Below are 21,817 nucleotides of genomic sequence, written 5' to 3' on the forward strand. Positions count from 1 at the left end.
ATCTGAAAAAGTTAATAATTGTTTGTCTTGTGGTAAACAAATACCCCGTAAGGACTTCCATTCTTACTGCCTCCCCTGCCTTGGCCCAGACCACGGCGTCTCGGCCTGTGCTGCCTGTGCTCGCTTCAATAAGCGCACACTCAGGCGCCGGGCAGAGTTTGCTGATGACTTTTTTGGCGATAAATTTGCTTATACCATGTCGTCGGAACAACCGACACCTCACATTTCCAAAAAGCGGAAAGACCGGGACCGACATTCTCGGCCTGCGACTTCCACCGACACCACGCCAAAAACTACCGCGAGTGCATCGGTCTTTACTGAGACTGTTGTTCCACCACTCCGGACCGACGACACCGCTTTACCGATCACGCTGGCCCCGGAGACTGCACCGGTGCCAGTTGTTGATTTTCCTCCAGAAACTGAAACCCAAGATTTGCCAGAGACCATCCTGGTGGACAAGGTTACTCCAGCATGTGGGGCCCTGGAGAGGTGGGGCAAAAAAGTTTATACCTCAACCACTCTTGCCATGAGGGCCCTCGATAGCCTTTTTCATATGTTTCAGTATCAGGATTTCTTGATGGATGACTTGCAGAAAAAGTTGGCCTCTCCTGAGCCTTTAGATAGAAAGGCCTTGTAGGATTTGGTCCATAACGCACAGCAGGTTAGCAATCATTTTCTTCAGTGTGGCTATGATGCATTGGAAGCTTCATGTAGAGCAGCTATGACAGGGGCAGTCATACGTAGACATGCATGGCTAAAAGAACAGGCATTGCCAGATCATGTTAAAGTAAAGCTTGTAGATGTATCTCTGGAAAAGAACAAGCTAATTGGTGCTAATGCTCAGGATGTGTTGAAATCAATTGAGGAAAAGGCTAAATCAGTGCAAACAGTCAAGGATTTCCTCCAGGTTCAGCAGGAATTGGCCTTCTAAGAATTGGTCCTTTCCGGAGACTGACAAGTTTCAAAGGGGAAAAAACAGGCGTGCCCGAGGAAGAGGGCAATACAGAGGCTCCTACAGGGGACGCCAATGGCAACCGACTAATCAGAGAGGTGGCGCAGGGACTTCCCCTGCTCCACAGGGACAATCACAATGACTTGACTTTGACACTGCCGACCAAGGCTCAAAGAGAAGCACCCTTAGGCGGAAAATTATCCTTATTTTCTAAAAATTGGCATATTTTAACAAAGGGCAAATGGATTCTGGACATAATAGACCAAGGCTACAGGTTTCACTTTCATACTTTACCAACAAGACAAGGCATGCCAAACCTGCCACAAAATCAAAGGGCGGAGGCATTCGAACAAGTTTCAAAGCTGATACAAATCAAAGCAATAGAAAAGGTTCCTCCTCAGGAACAAGGCCAGGGATTTTACTCGACTGTTCCTTGTTCCAAGAAAAGAAAAGCAATGGAGGCCCGCTCTAAACACTTTTCTCATTGTACCAAAATTCAAAATGCTGATGCTACAGCAACTCCTTCCCATGCTGGGCAAGGGGTCTTGGCTGGTTACTCTGGACCTCAAGGAGGCATACCTGCATGTCCCAATCAGACACAGTTGCAGAAGATACCTCAGATTTCTTGCAGGGTCAGAGCCTTATCAATTCTCAGCATTGCCTTTTGGCTTATCTACTGCACCCAGAGTATTCACGAAATGCCTGGCTTCAGTAATTGCACACTGCAGACTCCAGGGGATACAAATATACCCTTACCTGGATGACTGCCTTATACAAGCGGACAGCAAACAAGCCTTGACAAAAAACTTGAATTATGTCATTCACTTACTACAGTCTTTGGGATACACAGTCAACTTACAAAAATCAAGACTACTGCCATCCCAACAAATAATTTTTCTAGGAGCCAAACTAGACACAGAATCACAAATGGCTTACCTCACAGAAGAGAAGCAAGAACAACTGCCTCATTACTTCAAAAGCCTAGCAAAGCTCACCCAGATGACTGCAAGGAAAATCCTGCAGGCCCTGGGTTTCATGGCATCTTGCATTCTACTGATTCCACTGGCAAGACTACACATGAGAAAACTGCAATGGTACCTAAAAACTTTATGGTCTCAAGACAGCCACGACTTAGAAGCAATTATCCCACTCATCCCATGTCTACAAAGGGAATTTTTATGGTGGGCCCAAGCAAGCCAGTTAAAGGTATGCCTTTCAACAAACCTCAAACAAGCCAAACCATTACAACAGACGCCTCAGACCATGGATGGGGGGGCGCACATGGAGGGCAGATGCATTCAAGGTCAATGGGCCCCCCAGGAAGTAAATTTACGCATCAATCAAAAAGAGATGTTAGCAGTGATTCATGCAATCTAGGCCTTCGGAAAATATCTTCAACAAGGTCATCTGCTAATAAAGACAGACAACACCACTGTTATGTGGTACATAAACAAGCAGGGAGGTACTCCTTCTTACCCCCTTTGCAGACTAACAATGACTCTTTGGGAAAAGTCTCTGAAACTGAACATACAGCTGCAATCCCAGTTTGTTCCGGGCAGGGACAATGTTCTGGCAGACAGTCTAAGCAGAAACATCCTGGACCCGCACGAATGGATGTTGCATCCAGACATTTTTGCACAAATAACTCATGCATGGGGAAGGCCGGACATAGATCTCTTTGCCTCCCACCTCAATCATCATCTGAAAAAGTTTTGCTGGAGGACACACCATCCACAAGCGTGGTGAATAGATGCTCTCTCATTCAGCTGGAACTCTCTAACAATCTATGCATTCCCACCTCTACCATTAATGACCAAGGTGTTACTGAAGATCAAAGCAGAGCAACCGAAAGGCATCTTAATAGCTCCAGATTGGCCAAGGCAGCACTGGTACCCATTACTAAGGAGCATAGCTCGCACAAAGCCGTGGCCCCTGCCTCAATGGCCTCTACTCTTGACTCAACACAATTACAGGATGGTTCATCCCAACCTGCAAACTCTGCAGCTGACAGCTTGGAGGGTTCCATGATTTCTCCCCATATCTCTCTCTCCAAGGAAGTTCAACAGATATTGGAAGCACGCAGACCTTCCACCAGAAAGACTTATTCAGCCAAGTGGAAGAGATTCGACATCTGGAATACCAACAGGGGACAGGATGCCTCAGTAATGAACATCCCACAGATACTGGAATACTTGGCAGAAATGCTGCATAATGGACTTTCCTATTCTTCCATAAAAATACACGCTTCAGCAATTTCAGCAAAATACAACACTGATCCGCCTGTGTTTTCACATCCTTTGCTAAGACAATTTCTAAGAGGGATAAAGAATATCAAACCTCCTAGAAAACCACCAGTGCCTGCATGGGACCTCAACTTCGTGTTGGAAAAATTAACTCTTCCTCCTTTTGAACCAGCAGCATCTTCAGAATTGCAATTTCTCTCCTGGAAAACAGTTTTCCTGTTGGCAGTTACCTCAGCAAGAAGAATTTCGGAGATACAGGCCCTCATGGCAATACCTCCATTCCTCATTTTTCATCAGGACAGGGTTTCTTTAAGAACCAATCCTCCTTTTATGCCAAAAGTGATATCCAGGGTGTCTCTAAATCAAGCAATTCACCTGCCTACTTCCCCAATCCTCAAAATAAAGGGGAAAAGCTGCTGCACTCTCTGGACATACACAGACAGCTACGCTACTACTTGGACAGAGCAAAGGCCAACAGAAAGTCTGATCAACTGTTTGTAGCATACGCTCCTGGAGTGCAAGGAAAGGCAATTTCCAAACAAACAATTTCAAAATGGATTGGACATTGCATCAGATTCTGTTATTCTTTCCATGGAAAAGGTGTGCCAGCCAATATCAGGCCACACTCCACCAGAGCTACAGCCACCTCCACAGCCTTCTTAAGAGGGGTGGCTACAAAGGACATTCTAGAAGCTGCTACATGGAGCTCTGTGCATACATTTTCCAAACACTACAGCCTGCCTTTATATTCTCGATCCCGAGCAGGCTTTGCCTCGGCAGTCCTGCAGGACATTTTAGCTACACCATCCTTATCTTAGAGCCTACCACCCCCAGCTTGGCTATGGTATTCTACCCATATGTAAGGACTGCAGTTGCATTCTTGAAGGACATAGTACAGTTTTGTACCTACCATAAATGTAGATGTCTGATAGATATGCAACTGCAGTCAGGTTTTCCCTCCCTCCTACCCCTCTGTGTATTGGGTCCACTTCCCCTCTTTTATTCTTAGCTGGGGATATCTGTTATGGTGTATCTGTTTATCGCTATTGTGTGTGTCTGGAAATTTTATCCAGTTCTAAATTTAGCCTTCCTTGGAGGGCACCTGGCATCTGGGGCAAGAAACACTGAAGAAGATGGCGTCGGCTGATGCTTTTATACCCCAGCTGGTCTGACGTCGGGGTGGAGGCGACATCAACCGACGCTGGACCCAGACTTTGGAATCCGGCTGACCGAGGGCTGCCTGAGGCAGGACAACTCATATGTAAGGACTGCAGTTGCATATCTATCGGACATCTACATTTATGGTAGGTACAAAACTGTACTTTTCCATAGCTTGATGACTGGTTCCTTACTGCATCAACTAGATATCAACTGATACAAGCAAGGGACTGCTTGCTCCAGTTCTGTTCTTATTTAGAAATGACTAACTTGTAACAAATCGCAGCTCACCTCAGTACAGTCTGGGAGTTCTTAGGTGCTCATTTGGACAGGTAGCCTCTTTCATCAACTCAAATAGACACACACTGGTCTCAAGTCAGTAATCCAGATTTCATCCCTTCTGGCCTAATTAATACTACAGACTTTGGTGTCCTTGGCAGCTGCTATTACCTTTGTTCTGTTGGCCAGGTTCCATGTGAGCATTCTTCAGTGGACTCTCTTAAATCAGTGGTCCGTCCTCCCAACATCCATTCATGCCAGTTTAGATCACTCAAACGTGCACAAGATATCTTCTGTGGTAGGTTCATTCGAAACAATTCCACAAAAGACGACCCTTTGTTCTCATCCCCAAGGCCACAGTGAACACTAATACCTCCTAGCTTGGCGGGGGACACTACTTGGGAAGGATGGTCCAAGACTGATCAGTGTGTCCTAGAAATGAGCTGGCCTAGTGTTGCAGGCCTTTCAATACACACTCCCTTCCGGGACAGTTGAGGTACAGGTAGACAATGTCAGTAGTCTAGTACATCAGCATTCGAGGGGGAACCAGATCTTGCTCTATTTGAGAAGCTATGAAAGTACGGCAGTTGGTGATCGCTTCCAATCAGTTTGCAATAGCAATGCATTTCCTTGAGGAATCTAATGTGATTGCAGACAAAAATAGCCAGGTCCATTTTGATGCCTCACAAGTGGTATTTTTCAGTCAGATGGAGTGAATTTTCCGTCAGTGGGGTCAACTATGCTTTGATCTATTTGCCTCTCCCCTCAAGTGCAGCAGGCTCTTTGCTCTGATCTCTCCAGCAGGAAGTCCTAGAGATGTTGTAATCCATGGTTGGCCCTCTGTACCCTTGTATGCGTTTCCACCCTTGCTATTAATTCCCAACTTTCTTCAGAACCAGTTATCTTCATTGCTTCTTTTTGGCCTTGTCAGGTTTGGTTCCTGTGGCCTCGTCTTCTACGTCCATGAGTTCTGGATCTAACTTCAGAATTACTCTCACCTGGCCATAACCGGTCTCAAACTGACCACATGGTTTCTCCAGTTCCAGTGATTGCTAGACAATTTGCTATCTTCTCATAAGGCTTCTACTAGAAAGACTTAAAAGTAAATGGAAAAGGTTTGTCTTCTGGGCCCTTAAAGATCTGGACCCCTTTTCAGCACGTATACTAGCAGTCCTGGAGATTCTAGTTTCAGTCTTCAGTGAAAGAGCTACATTTTCAACTATTAGAGTTCATTTACAGTGGATATAAAAAGTGTACACACCCGTTAAAATACCAGGTTTTTGTGATATGAAAAAATTAGACCACAAATAGTTTCAAAACTTTTCCCACATTTAATGTGACCTATAACCTATACAATTCATTAGAAAAACAAATCTGTTAGAGGAAAAAATATATAAAAAATAAAAAAACAGACGATAAGCTGGTTACATAAGTGTGCACACCTTTAAACTAATACTTTGAAACACCTTTCGATTTAATTACAGCGTTCATTCTTCTTGGGTACACACCTGCCATCAATTAAAGAGACTGATTAACCCCAAATAAAGTTCAGCTGTCATTGTAGGATTTTCCTGACATTTACCCAGTTACCTGGTACAGCAAAAGCCATGGTTTGCAGAGAGCTTACAAAGCAGCAAAGGGATCTCATTATTAAAAGGTATTAGAAGGGAACAAACAAAATTTCCACAGCATTAGATATACCATGGAACACAGTGAAGACAGTCATCAAAAAGTGGAGAAAATATGGGACAACAGTGACATTGCAAAGAACTGGATGCCCCTCCAAAATTAATGAAATTACTAGACTGAAACTGTTCAGGGATGCTGCCAAGAGACCTACAGCAACACTGAAGGAGCTACATGAATTTCTGGCAAGTACTGGCTCTGTACTACATGTGACAACAATTTCCCGCATTCTCCATATGTCTGGAAGAGTAGGGTTGCAAGACGGAAGCCTTTTCTTACACAGAAAAACATTCAGGCCCGGCTAAAATTTGCAAAACAATACATAGTCTCCCAAAAACATGTGGGAAAATGTGTTATGAACTGATGAGACCAAGGTTGAACTTGTTGGCCACAATTCCAAAAGTTACTTTTGGTGCAAAAACAACACTTTGCATCACCAAAAGGACACCATCCCCATGGTGAAGCATGGTGGTGGCAGCATCATGCTTTGGGGTTGCTTTTCTTCAGCTGAAACTGGGGCTTTAGTCAAGGTGGAGGAAATTATGAACAGTTCCAAGTACTAGTCACTTTTGGCCCAAAACTTTCAGCGGTCTGCTAGAAAGCTGAAGAGGAATTTCATTTTTCAACAGAATGACCCCAAGCATACATCTATATCAATAGAATGGCTTCACCAGAAGAAAATTAAAGTTTTGGAATGGCCCAGCCAGAGCCCAGACCTAAATCCACTAGAAAATCTGTGGGGTGATCTGAAGAGGGCTGTGCACAAGCCTTCCTCTTGGAACAGTAGCAGTGCAGGCAGACAACATGGCAGTTGTGTGGTACATAAACAAAGGGGCACCTGTTCTTATCTGGTTTGTCACATGGCCATGAGGGTCTGGTAGTGGGTGATGTTCTCGGGGTGCTTTCTCTTGTCAACGCATATTCCCAGAGCATCCAGTGTTCTGGTAAACAAGCTCAGCAGGGCTGTTTTGACCCCAGTCTAGTGGTCTCTGAGTCCCCTAGTAGCGAAGCAGATCTTCCATTGGTGGAGCCAACCAAGCCGTGATCTGTTTGCTTCCCCTCTCAACCACAAATGCAGTAGCTACTTCGCCTTGATACCCACAGAGACTACGTTACTCATGATTGGCCTTAGGGTCTCCTTTATGCTTTCCGTCTGTTACCACTAATTCCAAGAGTTCTTCAGAAAGCAAGATACCTCAAGATGCAGTTAATCCTCATTGTCCCCTTCTGGCCTCGCCAGGTGTGGTTCCCTATTCTACGGTCTTATCTGAAGCACCCCCCTTGTGTGATTAATCCGGTTCTGGATCTCATTTCTCACCCGTTGCTCCTTCCACTTCCAGATCTGCAGACTGTCTGTCTGACAGCTTGACTTGTCCAATTCCAGTGATTCTTGCGAAGTCCAGGCTTGCATCCCCTGTGAAGGACATTATTCTTGCCTCTCAGAAATCTACCAAGAGAGTTTACAGAAGTAAGTGGAAAATATTCTCTCTCTGGGCTAAAGGTAGGAATCTAGATCCCTTTTAAGCTCCTATTTAAGACGTTCTTCTTTTCCTGGCTTCCCTTTTGCAGGAGGGCACAAGTTTCTTTGCAGTTGAAGTCCAAATGGCAGCTATTTCTGATTTTCACCTTAATGAATAACTTACTTTCTCATCTTGCCTCTGCAAGGCTTTCTTGAAAGGTGCCTTTGTATTGTGTCCCCCAGTCAAAGATCCTCCTCCACCATGGGATCTTGCTTTGGTTCTGCAGTCTCTAACTCGAGGGGCCTTTTGAGCCTGCCGCATTTTGTGATATTGAATTCCTTTCTTGGTAGACTGCCTTTTTGGTGGCAATAACTTCAGCAAAAAGAGTATCAGAATTGCAGACTCTTACTGTCAAGCCTCCTTCATTGATATTCCATAAATATATTGGACTTGAGACCTAATATGCATTTATGCCAAAGTGGACACTGAAGCAAACCTCCATCAGTCTGTCTAACTTTCAGTGTTCTTTCCCAATTATTCTAACAAGGAAGAATGCATTCTCCATACCCTAGATGTTAATCGGCAGCTTCATTTTTATTTGCATAGAACAAAGTCTTTCTGCCTCTCAGACCAATTATTTATGGCCTTTTCAGTCAACAGGAAAGGCACAACTGTTTTAAAAGGTACTATTTCCCATTGCATTTCCCAGTGCATCTCTTAACATTTACTCCTATTGTGGTTCTACTTTGCCTGGACTGGTTAGAGCTCATTCTACCAGGTCAGTGGCTACATCAGCTGCCTTCTCAGCTCGTCAATCCTTGGATGACATTTGTGCAGCAGCAACTTGATCTTCCCCTCAAACCTTTATTGCTCACTATAAGCTCAACCTCGTTTCTAAGGGAAGGGCTTCCTTTGGCTCCTCAGTTCTTTGGCATGTTCTTCAATGAGGCCACCTGATAATGTTGGGCAGCTGGGGGACTCTGATCCATATGTGATGAATGGTGACTAGAATAACATCAGATTAATAGTTATGTACTTACCATATCTTGGTATTTGTTATCTGTAGTCACCATTCATTATGATCCCCACCCTCTTTCCCCCCTTCCTGAGGGATTGGCAGGAAATTAGCTGGACCTTTTCTGGTGGCAGGTCTATTGTCGGTCTCCTTTCTCCAGGGCAAACTCGATTTCAGGGATTAGAGGGTAGCAGAGCATTATGGGAAGGGAGGAGCTTGAGCTAAGCTGTTATATAAGTATTGCCAGCACGGATCTGATGTCCGATCCTAGATCCATATGTGATGAAAGGTGACTATGGATAAGACAGATACTAAGTTATGGTAAGTACATAACTATTATTAATCACCATGCCATTTCAGTGTACTTTTTTCAGTGAATGTTTTATGTACAAGTCATTTTTGTAACTTCTTAGTTTGTGCCTGAAATAAGCCCAGATGGATCTGTACACTATCCTAATTAATAAATTCAGTCAGTAAATAAATAAAATATCCAGTACAGATATGAGTCTGTACTTCACTACATTGTTTAGGGGGGCCTCATTCATAGTCTTCTTGCAATGCCTTAGTTATGCAGCTCAGGATGACTTTGGCTAAGGGAGGTGTTTGGCTTTCCTCTAGGAGCGTCTGTAAATGTTTGGATGTTGGACCTGAATTTGAATGCCTGCCAATGATGCATTCCTCTGGATATGCAATTACACTGCAGTGACAGTATTGTAGATCTACTGTTATGGTGAATGTTTTCACAACTGTACTTTTAGGTATTAAGTGAAGGAAAGCACCAGGGATTTGTACCATTGTTGTAATTTTGACTTTTTTTTTGTTTTATAATAAACATAAAAATATTATTTAAGAAATGCTTTAATACATTTGTTTTCTCAAAACAGGCCCAAACCAAGTTGCTTCAACTGTGGATCTGCTGATCATCAATTAAGAGACTGTCCAGAGGTAAATTAATTTTGGGTTACCGGTTAATGGGATTTGGGTATACAAGTTTCAGTAGTAGTGTGGTGAAAAAGTGCATATCACTTGGTTTAAGATAAAGCTTCAGAGTTTGCAGTCTGCTTGTTGAATGATAACTTCAATACTGAAGGAGTACAACCTATACAGTTTTCTTGAGACTGTGCCATTGAAACCTTAACAGTGACTTTTGGCAGTTAAAAAAAGTACAGTTTTCTCTCAGGTTTTAAATGATCAAAGTTCTGAAGCTGTTTTTTGGGAGGTATGTAAATTGTAAAATAAAAATTTAAATGGTAGATGATGGAATTGTTGGATTAGGCCAATTATTCCACCAGTGTATCACTAGAGATGTCCTTTAAATCTGGTAGTATGGCATTTAGTATGGAAATATGCTTTATATGCCTCTGTTTAATTATTTCTATTAAGTCACGTGCGTGTGATGTGATTTGAAATGGTGTGCGCACATTTTTTTGTTTTTATTTGCATAGCAGTGCTATGTGGTACAGCAGCCTTTTTCTTTTTCCACTTCTTACATAAGGCTGTTCATTTGTTGGAGAGAAATAACTGTAGAAACATCTGCAGCTGCTTTATAGTTTAGCTAGAAACACACTGAAAAAAGGACTTGTGTCTAAATTGGGTAAAGTTTTTTTTGCCACATCATTCTGTAAAGTATAACCAGGAGAATTCCAATAAACATTTGGCATTTACTAATTATTTGGGTTGGAGTAAGTGGTGGGGATAATGGTTCTGTTTCTGCTGCTTCCAGTTGAAATATCTTAATCTGTATTGGCTTTGAGCTGTTTGAGTGAGACACACATATGGACACATCAGTGTCACAAAGATTTTATTTGTTTACTGGGAATGCCGACTAGACAAAGCCCATTTTCATCAGAGGTCCAGGGAGAAACATTCCAGATGCTTGTCTTTGGAATTTGGGAGACTATAGGAGTGCCAAGAGGAAACCCGCATGAATGTACAGAGGACATGCAGACCCCGCACAAAAGTCAGCCCATCTGAGAATCGAACCGGAGAACCTCTTGCTGCGAGGCGACAACGGTAACCTCTGCACCACTGCAAAGCCCAATGTTTTGTTTTACTCCCTGTGCCATGTTTTTCTTTTAGGTACTCTTCCTTGAGTTGGGAGTCTTACAGACTGCATACTGTCTACTTGCACTCTTTTTGTGCATTTTTCAGCAGTTGTGATGAATGAGAGGGGAATACAAAATGAAACACACACTTCCGTTCTAAATGACACTCATCCCCATAATGTAATTTTTATTTTTTTCTAGTTACATGTTTGTTTAGTCTGTGATTCACTGCTGAGCTTAATTGCCAGTTTACCTAACCTGGGCAAGTTTTCTTCCCATTGCCTTTGTTGGACTTTTAGTAATGGCAGTGTATTGAAGTTTGATAACCAATTAAGAACTGGGCTCTAGAGGAGCAACAGTAAGATAGCGAGAGCTTACAGATTGTATGAGAGCATTTGTAAAAACATTAATAGGTCAATGTTAGTGTTTACTAGAGAAATTGTAGTAAAAGTTGTAATTGTTTAGTAGAAAGGGAAATTGGCTTTTTATTTACATTAAGAAGTTATCCAGTGTCCAGAAAGCAAGTACATGTAAAGTCCTGCAGAAAATGCTTTCAGTTTTGTGTTTAAACCATCAATGGTTTTCTGTGATCTTGTCAGTTGACAGTTGTGTGGCAGGACCAGGTTTGGTGAATGCTCTTTCATCTTGTTAAGAAACTGTCTAACCAAAGTGATGCTTTCATCTTGACTACCCAAGAGAGTATGTTGAGCCCATTATAGTAATTGTGTGGTCTTCAGTGGGGGCTGTTGTCAGTATGGAACAGCTTTGAAAATGCCTGAAGAGTTTATTATCTGGAGAGTGTTTTAAGAGATGAAAATCCTTATTTTTATTTATATTAAAGTTTTGATTTTATTACACACTGGTGTTTCATTTTTGTCCTCTTTCAGCTAGTTTACATTGTAGAAATTATGTGATATCTGTAGAATAACGGTTCTTTGTGATAGGCTGTTGCTTCACTTCATGAGGAATGAATGGGACAGGAAATTTGTTTGAAGTGGCCTCATTTGGCAAGTGTTTAAGAAAATGTTTGCTTTTATTTATTTTTGTTCGTTCTGATTTATTACGAGTGGACATTTCATATGGTTTTGCCTTTTCAGTCAAGAGTTTGCCTTGCAAAATTGCTGCAATTGCTGCTAGAGTGACAGCACTGTGATTGGCTCTTGCTTCACTTCACAGAGAATAAATGGGCCAAGAACAGCTCATTCAGCTCAGCCTTTCTAAACATACTGGAAAATGTTAAGATACAACCAAACACCCTAATACTGGGTGATTTCAACTACCCTGCCATTAATTGGGAAAACTACTCTGGTACAAACTCCTTTTCCCAACTGTTCTTGGAATTCATAAATTCCAACGCCCTGGATCAACTAATCCATTGTCCCACCAGGGGCTCCAATGTCCTAGACCTGGTCATTACCAACATGGGAGATAGATGCTCCACACCAGTTGTCACCCCCTCATTGGTCAGGTCTGACCATAAGCAAATCACCTTTGACATCCACATCCTACCCCACTCACCCCCAGTAAGGAAACCTCCTTAAAAAACTTCTCCAAAGCCAACTTCATGCTACTGAAGTCAGAAGTGACAAACTTCACAACACCTACGCAGACGGGATCTGGAAGTTCGACTGCAGAATCCTACACTAAGGGCACTGTACGAGCATATCCACTCATGCATGAATCGTGCCATCCCAAATAGAACAAAGATGCTCTTCTCCAAAAAAAGGAAGCCAATCTGTTGATCTCCTGTTATAAACAAACTATACAACAGAAGGAAGAAACTGTTGCAGAAAAGAGGAAAATCCCAGGATGCAAAAAAACTCCCTCCCCAGCCTCAGTAAGAAGCTGAGATCCCTCATAAAATCTTCAAAAGCTAGTTACGAAAATAGTTGCCAAAGATTTCAAAGACAACCACAAGGCATTCTATAGTTGTCAAGAATCTAAATGGCAATGCTCAGATCTGCTCTGAGCTACAACAGAATGGCATTAAATATACTGATCCCAAGGATATTGCCAATATCTTGGCAGATCGATTTAGTGCCAACTTCACCCTACTCACCCCCTAAAGGGCCCATCTCAATACCAATAGATTGCCAAATTCCGATAATCACGGCCACACAGGTAGAAACCGCACTCTCCAATGCTAAGAATACAGCATCCATGGGACCAGATTACATCCCAGGCTGTGTACTACATGAACTACAAAATGAACTGGCACCTCACCTAAGTGTCATGTTTAATCATAGCCTCACCTCAGGCTTCATGCCCACTAAGTGGCGCACAGCTACAGTTATCCCGCTCCACAAGGGAGGATTCACCTTGGATCCCGGGAACTACCGTCTTATCAGTCTGACAAGCCTGATCTGCAAGGGCATGGAACACATTATCATGGAACTTATAAACAAAGACATTGGCAACCTTCAAACACTGGACCCCACCCAGTTTGGGTTTGTGAAGGGCCGATCTTGTCTCCTGAATCTGATTGACTTCTTTCGAATCGGTCTCCAGAGCTGTGGATGAGGGTAAGGTGGTCCACACAGCCTATCTGGACCTCGTCAAAGCATTCGACACCATCCCCCACTCTGGAATCATAGATAAACTTACTAAGCTGGGCATAAATCCCTACGTCACTCAATGGGTTGCCAACTGGCTTACTGACAGAACCCAGACTAAAAGTAGCTGACTCCAAATCCAGCTCCAGACAAATGGAGTACCTCAGGGTTCAGTCCTGGGCCTACTCTTGTTTGGCATCTACTTCTCTGAAGTACAGGCCAACACTAAGGGACTCTGGCTAACAAAGTTTGCAGATGTCTGCAAACTGGGAGCCATTATTGAATCCCCAAATGATGTGGATATTCCTCAAAAGGGCCTTACAGAAACAGATGCCTGGTACCAGAGCCATGGGCTCAAGCTCAATGCCAAGAAATGTATAGTTATCCCCTTTGGAAAAAACATGTACCCATGAATTACCACATAGGTGGCAGGACACTAAACATTGAATGAGAGACTTGGGGACACAGGTGGACAGTGGTCTCACTTTCAATAACCACATTGCCACAACAGTCAGGAAATCCTTCTATGTGGCACACCTCATCACTAAGGGCTTTTCATCCAGAAGAAAGGAGGTCATTGTCCCACTGTACTCATCCGTCATTAGATCCATTATAGAGTATAATGCCCAGTTTGGTATGTACCTCACAAGACATCTGCAACAGCTGGAAAGGCCACAAATACCTCACTAAAATAATCACAGGCCTAAAGCAGATGCCATATGCTGACTGTCTTAAAAAAAACTCCAGCTATACTCTGTGGCATATAGTCTACTCAGAGGTGATCTCTGCTTAACATACAAGGCCATGTCAAACCCTGAGCTGTTGGACATGCTCCACTTAAAGAAATCCCAATCCCTCAGAGCAACACACTCTAGGGATCTAAACCTTGTCATCACAATGAACAAAACATGCTGGAGGGATATGTTCCTGACCCAGAGACCCCCCATATTCCGGAATAGACTGCCCATACATATCAAGCAGAGCACCTCATTGGCCCTCTTCAAAAGGAGCCTTGATGATTGGATGGGAGATGGGAAATTCACCCCGGGGATCATGTCAGTCGTCTTGCTAGACAGGGGTTCAGAGGAGTAAATATTGTGGGAAGAAATATCCAGGGAATTGTTACGGCTAGGCTTGCATAGGCCCTCGGGCCGATAGCCTAGTACCAGCCTATGAACCTATTAATGGACTGTGTGATGCTGATGGTCAGCAGGTAGCAGGGTGCCAAAAGCTAATATAAATAACTTGGTCATATGTGCAGATGGTTTAAGTTATGGTAAATCACTGGTTATGTAATTTGCCAATAAGAATAACATTAATGGGCCAAGAACATCCCTGGGAGTACTCTGATGAATGCATACCTGCATGAAGAGGAAGAAGAATTGCTTTACACCTGAAAAATTATAATCTGAAGTAGTTAACTTCATTTGATAAGCAACCTGTGGGTATTGGATCCGAGCCGGCAGCTTTCCTAGCCAAAGATGAGCTCCAAGCTCCTCCCCTACCCATAATGCCCTGCCACCTCCCTCTAACCCTCGGATCTAGTTTGTCGCGGCTTTTTTAAGCATCTTGGAACGAGCTCCTAGCATGGGTGTTGAGTTTAAAGCCTCTTTTACCTTTTTTTTTTTTTTTTTTTTTTTTTCTGTCAAAAAATTTCTAAAACTTTGTTTGTGTGGTTCCCTTTTCTCTCTGTTTTTTTTGGGTAGTTTAAAGCTTCTCAGTGTAGTTAAAGTTAATTCCCCTCCCCCCTGTCTGTGTGTGAAGGCGTGTGCGTGTGGGCCTGTTCCTTCTTTTCTATAAAAATGTCTGAAGGCCCAAAAGCTGTGTTTTCTAAATTCTCCGAGTGTGGCCATAAGCTGTCCCCAGTGGATGGCCACACTCTGTGCGTTATTTGCCTGGGTGTTGACCACCTTTCTTCGGGCTGCACTATTTGTGCAGCCTTCAACCCCAGGGCTTTGAGGGATAGGAGGATGAAGTTAATCTTTGCGGGCCTTTTGCCCCCTAATTCACTTAATCTTCCTCCTCCTCGGTGGTGCCAGCCACGGCTGCTCCACCTACCGCCTCCGATCCCCTGGCCGGGACTCCACCTCCCTCTTTGGTCCAGGAGGAAAGGGACGGCAGAAAGAAAGATAGGAAGGACAAGGAGCAGGAGAAAGATGGGCACCGTAGCCACAAGAGGCGGTCCGAGTCCGCTCTTATCGGCCCCGCTGTCTAAGCAGCTTGCATCTCCCTTAAGGTCCCTGGGTCTTCTCCCTCCCGGCTTCATTCTCCACGTTTCTCCCCGGAGCCAGAGGAGGGAGACCCAGTCACCTTTGAGGTCGTCTAGGCAGCCTTCCCGGCTGGTCTCGGCGGCTTCATCCAGGTCAACCAGGAGTCTATCCGACGCAGACATGGACTGGATGATGCGTCGATTTCTTCAGGCCCAGCTGCAGATGGGAGTGTCTTGCCTCCCCCCTTTTTTGCCCCCATTGCTCCTTCTCCAACCCGCTATCGGGGTTCTGAGCAGTCTGTTCGACTAGCTTCGGAGCCGGGGTGGCGTCGGCAGTGTTTCCTACTTCGGCGCCGACTGTACCCTAGAGTCTGTCGGATCCATTTTCGGATCCGAGCCCTTGTGGCCGTAAGTTGAGTGTCTGATCCGGAGGGGTCAGTGGGCCTTCAGCTCTGTTGAGGTCGGAGTGCACTACTCTTTCGGATCTGATCGGGTCATCTCCGGCTCTGATCCACACGCCGGATCAGAGGGGACTGCTTTTGGATCCTAGGGAGAGCAGTTCACCCTCTGCATTCAATGTCGTGGAGAGGGTCCTTTCGAGGGATTCGAGGCCTCAGGCTCTTGCTACAGATCCACTCACCATTCTCTGACGGGCCTTGCTTCCATCATCCGGCCCCTGGGGACAGCCTGCGCCTACGTCCCAGATGGTTCCTGTAGAAGAACAGGACATTGTTGGTGAGGCCTGTTCGTATAGCCCCCCCCCCCCCCCCCCAGGGAGGTCCCTCACAAATGAAAGTGCAAGAGAGGAGGCACTTGGACTCACCCGAGTCCCTCACAGAAGACACTGACTTAGAGGAAGGGGAAGGTTCCCCAAGGTCACCCCCCCCCCCCCCTGAAGAAGTCTCCTTTGGAGACATTATGGAAGTGTTGCGCATTAGAGGGGGGGGGGGGGCTGGTCTGCCCAAAAATCTTTCTCTGATGAGTGTGTTTCTGGAGGTGTTTGACACAAGTCCATCTACCTCTTAGGTGTCCCCTCCCGCCGATCCCCTGGTGGACCTCATAACTACCAGGACATAGAAGGAGCTGGACACTGTCGAGCCACTACCCAAGTGACCAGATAGGATCCTCAGCCCTCCCACGGACAGGACAGTTTGGAGCAAGGGTGCCCCAGTGGATGTCATGGTGGTGGCGGCTGCCACTAAAAAGGAATTAGCACAGGAAAGTTCCTCGGTACATCCTCCAGACAAAGGAGTCTGAGATGATGGACCGCCTCGGAAAGCGGATGTTCGCTTCAGCGACCTTCTCTGTAAGGTCACTGAACTATATGGCACATGTAATTCTGCTCCAGTGGGACCTAATCAAAGAGTACGCTGGATCACCCCCAGAGTCCATGTTGGCAGAGGACAAACGGACCTTCTCTGCTCGAATCGCCACTCTTATTACTAACATATCTATGCGGCTTCTCTCCAATGCCACGGAAGGAGCAGCTAGAGCCAGTGGAACAGGCGTTGTCTTACGTCAACAGGCCTGGCTCAGTCTCTGCGACTTTGCAGAACCCTTCAAGGCATCCTTCACGAAAGCCCTTTTTGACGGTTCTACGCTTTTCGGCAAAATCGTCTGCAATGCGCTTCTCCTGAGCGAGAAAGACTGGAAAACATCTGCCATCGAGATCCGCTTCTCGGCTCCTCAGAGGTCCTTCTCCAGGAACCAAAGAGGACAAAAGAAGATGTGGTAACGGAAAGCTCAACAATCCCGTTTCGCTCCGGATCCTTCGTTCTTCAGAGGCAGAGGAGGACAAGGCGGACGCCGGCCCAGAGGCAGAGGGGGGGGGGGCAGAAGAATTTCGGGTCGAGGGAACCCTTTTCCGATCGACCCGCGCGGCAACCCTGAGGGGTTGCCTGACTGCTCCTCTCTGGAGGTAGTCGGGGGGGGGTGCTTCTCGGAGCGCCTAGCACATTGGGAGTCCATTACGACAGATCGCTGGGTGCTCCGAATCATATCCAGAGGCTACTCAATTCCATTCCTAACGTCTCCTCCCTGGTCAGGGACCCTCCTCGATGTCCCACCCAATCAGAGGGAGGTAGCAGCCTTCGAAATAAGAGAGCTGCTAAGAAAAAGAGCCATCCAGCACGTCCCCCTCGGGAAATGTGGATCAGGCTTTTACTCCAGGTTCTTTTTGGTGCCAAAAAAGATGGGGGACTTGCGGCCGATTCTCGACCTGTCCACACTGAACCTGTCAGTAGCCAAGGAAAAGTTCCAAATGGTCACTATCAGTCCATTCTCCCACTTTTACAGGAGAATGACTGGATGTGCTCAATAGACCTCAAGAATGCGTACTACCACATTCTCATGGACAGGCAATCCAGGAGGTTTCTTCGCTTCCTGCTTGGGGCCAGCCATTATCAGTTCAGGGTCCTACCCTTCGGTCTCACCACAGCACCAAGGGTGTTCACCAAGGTCATGGCAGTTGTAGGGGCCCACCTGAGGCTTCAGGGAATACAGGTCTTTCCTTACCTGGACAACTGGCTCCAAACCGCCCCCACCAAGCATCTACTATGTTCAGGCAGGGACTACTTACATCTAGCCCGCTATCTAGGGATCACGATCAACCGCAAGAAATACTCCCCTCAGCCTACTCAGATCTTGGATTTCATAGGGGCCACGATAGACACTATACAATCCAAAGTCTTTCTGATGGACAGACTCCACAATCTAAAACTTCACATTTTGGCCCTTCTACAATCATCAGCCCCTCCAGCGGAATTAGTCCTGAGGGCCCCGGGGTCCATGGCAGTGGCCATCAATCTGTCACCTATTGCACATCTGAAGATGAGAATCCTTCAATGGACCTTACAGGTCCAGTGGTCCATCCTACGTCACCCCCTGTCTACACCTATTCCCCTCAGCAGGGTTTGCAGGGAATCTCTACTTTGGTGGCTCCATTCCAGGGACCTCCGGGAAGGGTGCCCCTTCTCCATGTCCCCACCGCAAGTCACAGTGGCCATGGACGCATCTCTCCTCTGGTGGGAGGGGGGCATTGCATGGGCAGATCCGTCCAAGGCACATGGACTCGCACAGAGACCTCTGCATATCGATGTTCTGGAGATGAGGGCGGTGCTTCTAGTGTTGCAGGCTCTCCATTCCCTTTTTCCTCCAGGGACTGTTGCAATTCCAACAGACATGTCGGTAGTCTGGTACATCAACAAACAGGGGGGATCCAGATCTTACCCGCTTTGCCGAGAGGCCATGGAAGTGTGGGAATGGGCGATATCCACCAACCGCTTTCTCATAGCAACGCACATACCGGGTCGGTCAAACATTCTAGCGGACAGGTTGAGCCGAACTATCCTCTCACCTTACAAGTGGTCTCTGAACCCAGTAGTAGCGGAACAGATCTTCCTCAGATGGGGTCAACCTTGCTGTGATCTGTTCGCATCGCCTTCAAACACGAAGTGAAGCGAGTTCTTCGCTCTAATTCCCCCACCAGGGGAAGTCCCCAGAGACGCTCTGGTTCATGCTTGGCCATCCGTTCTTCTTTATGCTTATCCTCCTCTTCCGTTGATGACAAAATTCTTGCAGAAAGCTCGTCAGTTGGCGAGCTGAGTTATCCTCATAGCCCCTTTCTGGCCTCGCCAAACCTGGTTCCCATGCCTACGGTCTCATCTAGTACATCCTCCCTGGATCTTAGATCCCATTCCGGATCTGATTTCTCACCCCTTGGGATTGAAGACCCCCAACCTGGACAACCTCAAGCTCTTGGCTTGGTTGATCCAGTTCCATTAATGGCCAGGACTCCCGGTATCTCATCCTCAGTTAAGGCCATCCTGGTGGCCGCTCATAAGCCTTCTACCAGGAGCATCTGCAAGAGTAAATGGAAGCGTTTCTCTATCTGGGCAGAGCATAGGAATTTGGATCCTTTTACGGCGCCTGTCCCAGCAGTCCTAGACTTTCTATCCTATATTTTTCATCAAGGGGCTAGTTCTTCTACTGTTAAAGTTCAATTGGCAGCTATTTCCCACTTCCATGTTGGAAACAGTTTTGGCCCCCTAGCTTCCGCTAAGATTTGAAAGACATTCCTGAAAGGAGCTTTCCTGTTAAGACCCCCTGTTAAAGATGCAGTTCCTCCATGGGATTTAACCCTAGTTCTCCAGGCTCTGACTGGTCCCCCCTTTGAGCCTGCAGCTTCAGTCAACTCAAAGTATGTGTCTTGGAAAACTGCCTTCCTGATTGCCATTACCTCAGCTAGGAGGATATCGGAGCTTCACGCTCTTTGCAATAAGCCTTCATACATCGTCTTTCATAAAGACAGGGTTTCCCTCAGGACTAATCCCTTCTTTCTGCCTAAAGTGGCTTCAGAAGCCAACATCAACCAGTCCAACAATCTACCTGTCTTCTTTCCTAATTATCAGAACAAAGGAGAGTATAGACTTCATTGTCTGGATGTACATAGTTGCGATTTTACTTAAACAGAACAGCTGAATTTCGAAAATCAGATCAACTTTTTCATGTGCCAAGTCCTGTCTAGGTAAAACCAGTGACTAAAATAACCTTAGCTAGATGGATTTCCCAATGCATCCTTCTCTCATACAGAAGCTCTGGTCGACCTGAGCCCCTGAGGGTTCGAGCTCATTCTACCCGTTCTGTGGCTACTTCTGCTGTCTTCTGGTCGAGGGTGTCTTTGGACGACATTTGTTCAGCAGCTTCTTGGTCTTCCTCTCATACTTTTATTACACATAATAAATTGTATCTAATATCCAGAGAACGCACATCTTTTGGCTCGGCAGTGCTCTGGAATATCCTTCCAGGAGGACCCCCCCCCCAAGTTGTTGGTAGCTGGGGACTCTGTCCCACAGGTTGCTGATCAAATGAAGTGAACTACTTCAGATAAAGAAGTTATGTACTCACCATAACGTTCCATCTGAGTAGGTAACTTCATTTGTCAGCAACCAACCCTCCCTCCATCCCCTGGACCTTTAGTTCGTTCTTTAAGGATCAGGATATGTCACTTTCCAGATGACATCAGGTGGAACGTTCAAGTAGTTTTCTTGTGTTATAGTAATGTTCTATGATACTATGGCAAACTCGATCTGAGGGTTAGAGGGAGGTGGCAGGGCATTATGGGTAGGGGAGGAGCTTGGAGCTCGAATCTTTGGCTAGAAAAGCTGCTGATTCGGATCCAAATCGGATCAGATACCCACAGATTGCTGACAAATGAAGTTACCTACTCAGATGGAACGTTATGGTGAGTACATAACTTTTTTTCAAGGTAGCTTTTAAACAGTGTTGGTCTAAATGTGGTTTCCTTAGTTTAAGTAGGTCAACATTATTGACAGATGTCTGTGTTTCACTGTTGCAGTCATTACATTTGGGTTATCTGCTTGCAGGTAGCCCTCAGATAGCCTGGTTAAAGTCTTGTGTCCTGCGTCAGTTGCTGTCCCTTCTTCCATGACTTCAGGGGTATAAAACATGCAGCCAATGCCATTACACCAGTCTTTTTTGCCGTGCGGTGCCTGAAGCAGAAGCAGTTCGCAAGTGCCGGTCGGCCGACTCCTGAAATTTTCATTTGAGTTTCAGAACCGGTCTTCAACTAAAGCTATGTACCCCTTTGGAGAAACTTTTTCTTGCTCTTTACCGATGTCAGCAAAAGTTAATAATTGCATTACTTGTGGAAAGCAAGTACCTCATAAAGATTTTCATTCGTACTGTAGTTCTTATAGCTGGCCCTAATGCTATCTAAATTCCTCCTCCCAACCATAGGTTTGGGATGCTACCCAAATGTAATGACTGCAACAGTTAAACACGAAGAACATAGTACAGTTGTGTACATTTACCATAAATGTAGATGTTAGAGTGTATTCACTGTTGCAGTCCTGGTTACCCTCCCTCCAGCCCCCTAACTTTTTTGGCTATACCTCTACTTTCCTTTACTATGCTTAAAAGCCTTTTTGGTGTATTTGCTCTTTTGTTGGAGTTGTATCTTTGTGCTTTTATATTTAATTGCTTCCCATTGGGGGGCACCTGACATCTGGGGCAAGAAAAACTGATGTAATGGCGTCGGCTGCATGTTTTATATCCCTGACGACCTGACGTCATGGAAGGGACAGCAACCGATACAGGACCCAAGACTTTGTTAATCAGGCCGACTGAGGGCTTACCTGCAAGCAGATAACCCAAATGTAATGACTACAACGGTGAATACACTCTAACATCTACATTTA

At 45.4% G+C, this 21,817-nt stretch overlaps 1 protein-coding gene across 1 annotated transcript in view; it reads left to right on the plus strand.

Annotated features, from left to right (window-relative positions):
- Positions 1-21,817, plus strand: part of ZCCHC8 (zinc finger CCHC-type containing 8) — a 1,340,563-nt gene that overhangs the window by 664,594 nt on the left and 654,152 nt on the right. Inside the window, 1 exon segment of the mRNA XM_044068587.1 lies at positions 9,676-9,738. Within this exon segment, the coding sequence (XP_043924522.1) occupies positions 9,676-9,738 (63 nt within the window).

Source organism: Protopterus annectens, chromosome 4.part0 (genome assembly GCF_019279795.1).
Source record: "Protopterus annectens isolate FY-2018-M chromosome 4.part0, PAN1.0, whole genome shotgun sequence".
In the NCBI taxonomy this organism is placed as follows: Eukaryota; Metazoa; Chordata; order Ceratodontiformes; family Protopteridae; genus Protopterus; species Protopterus annectens.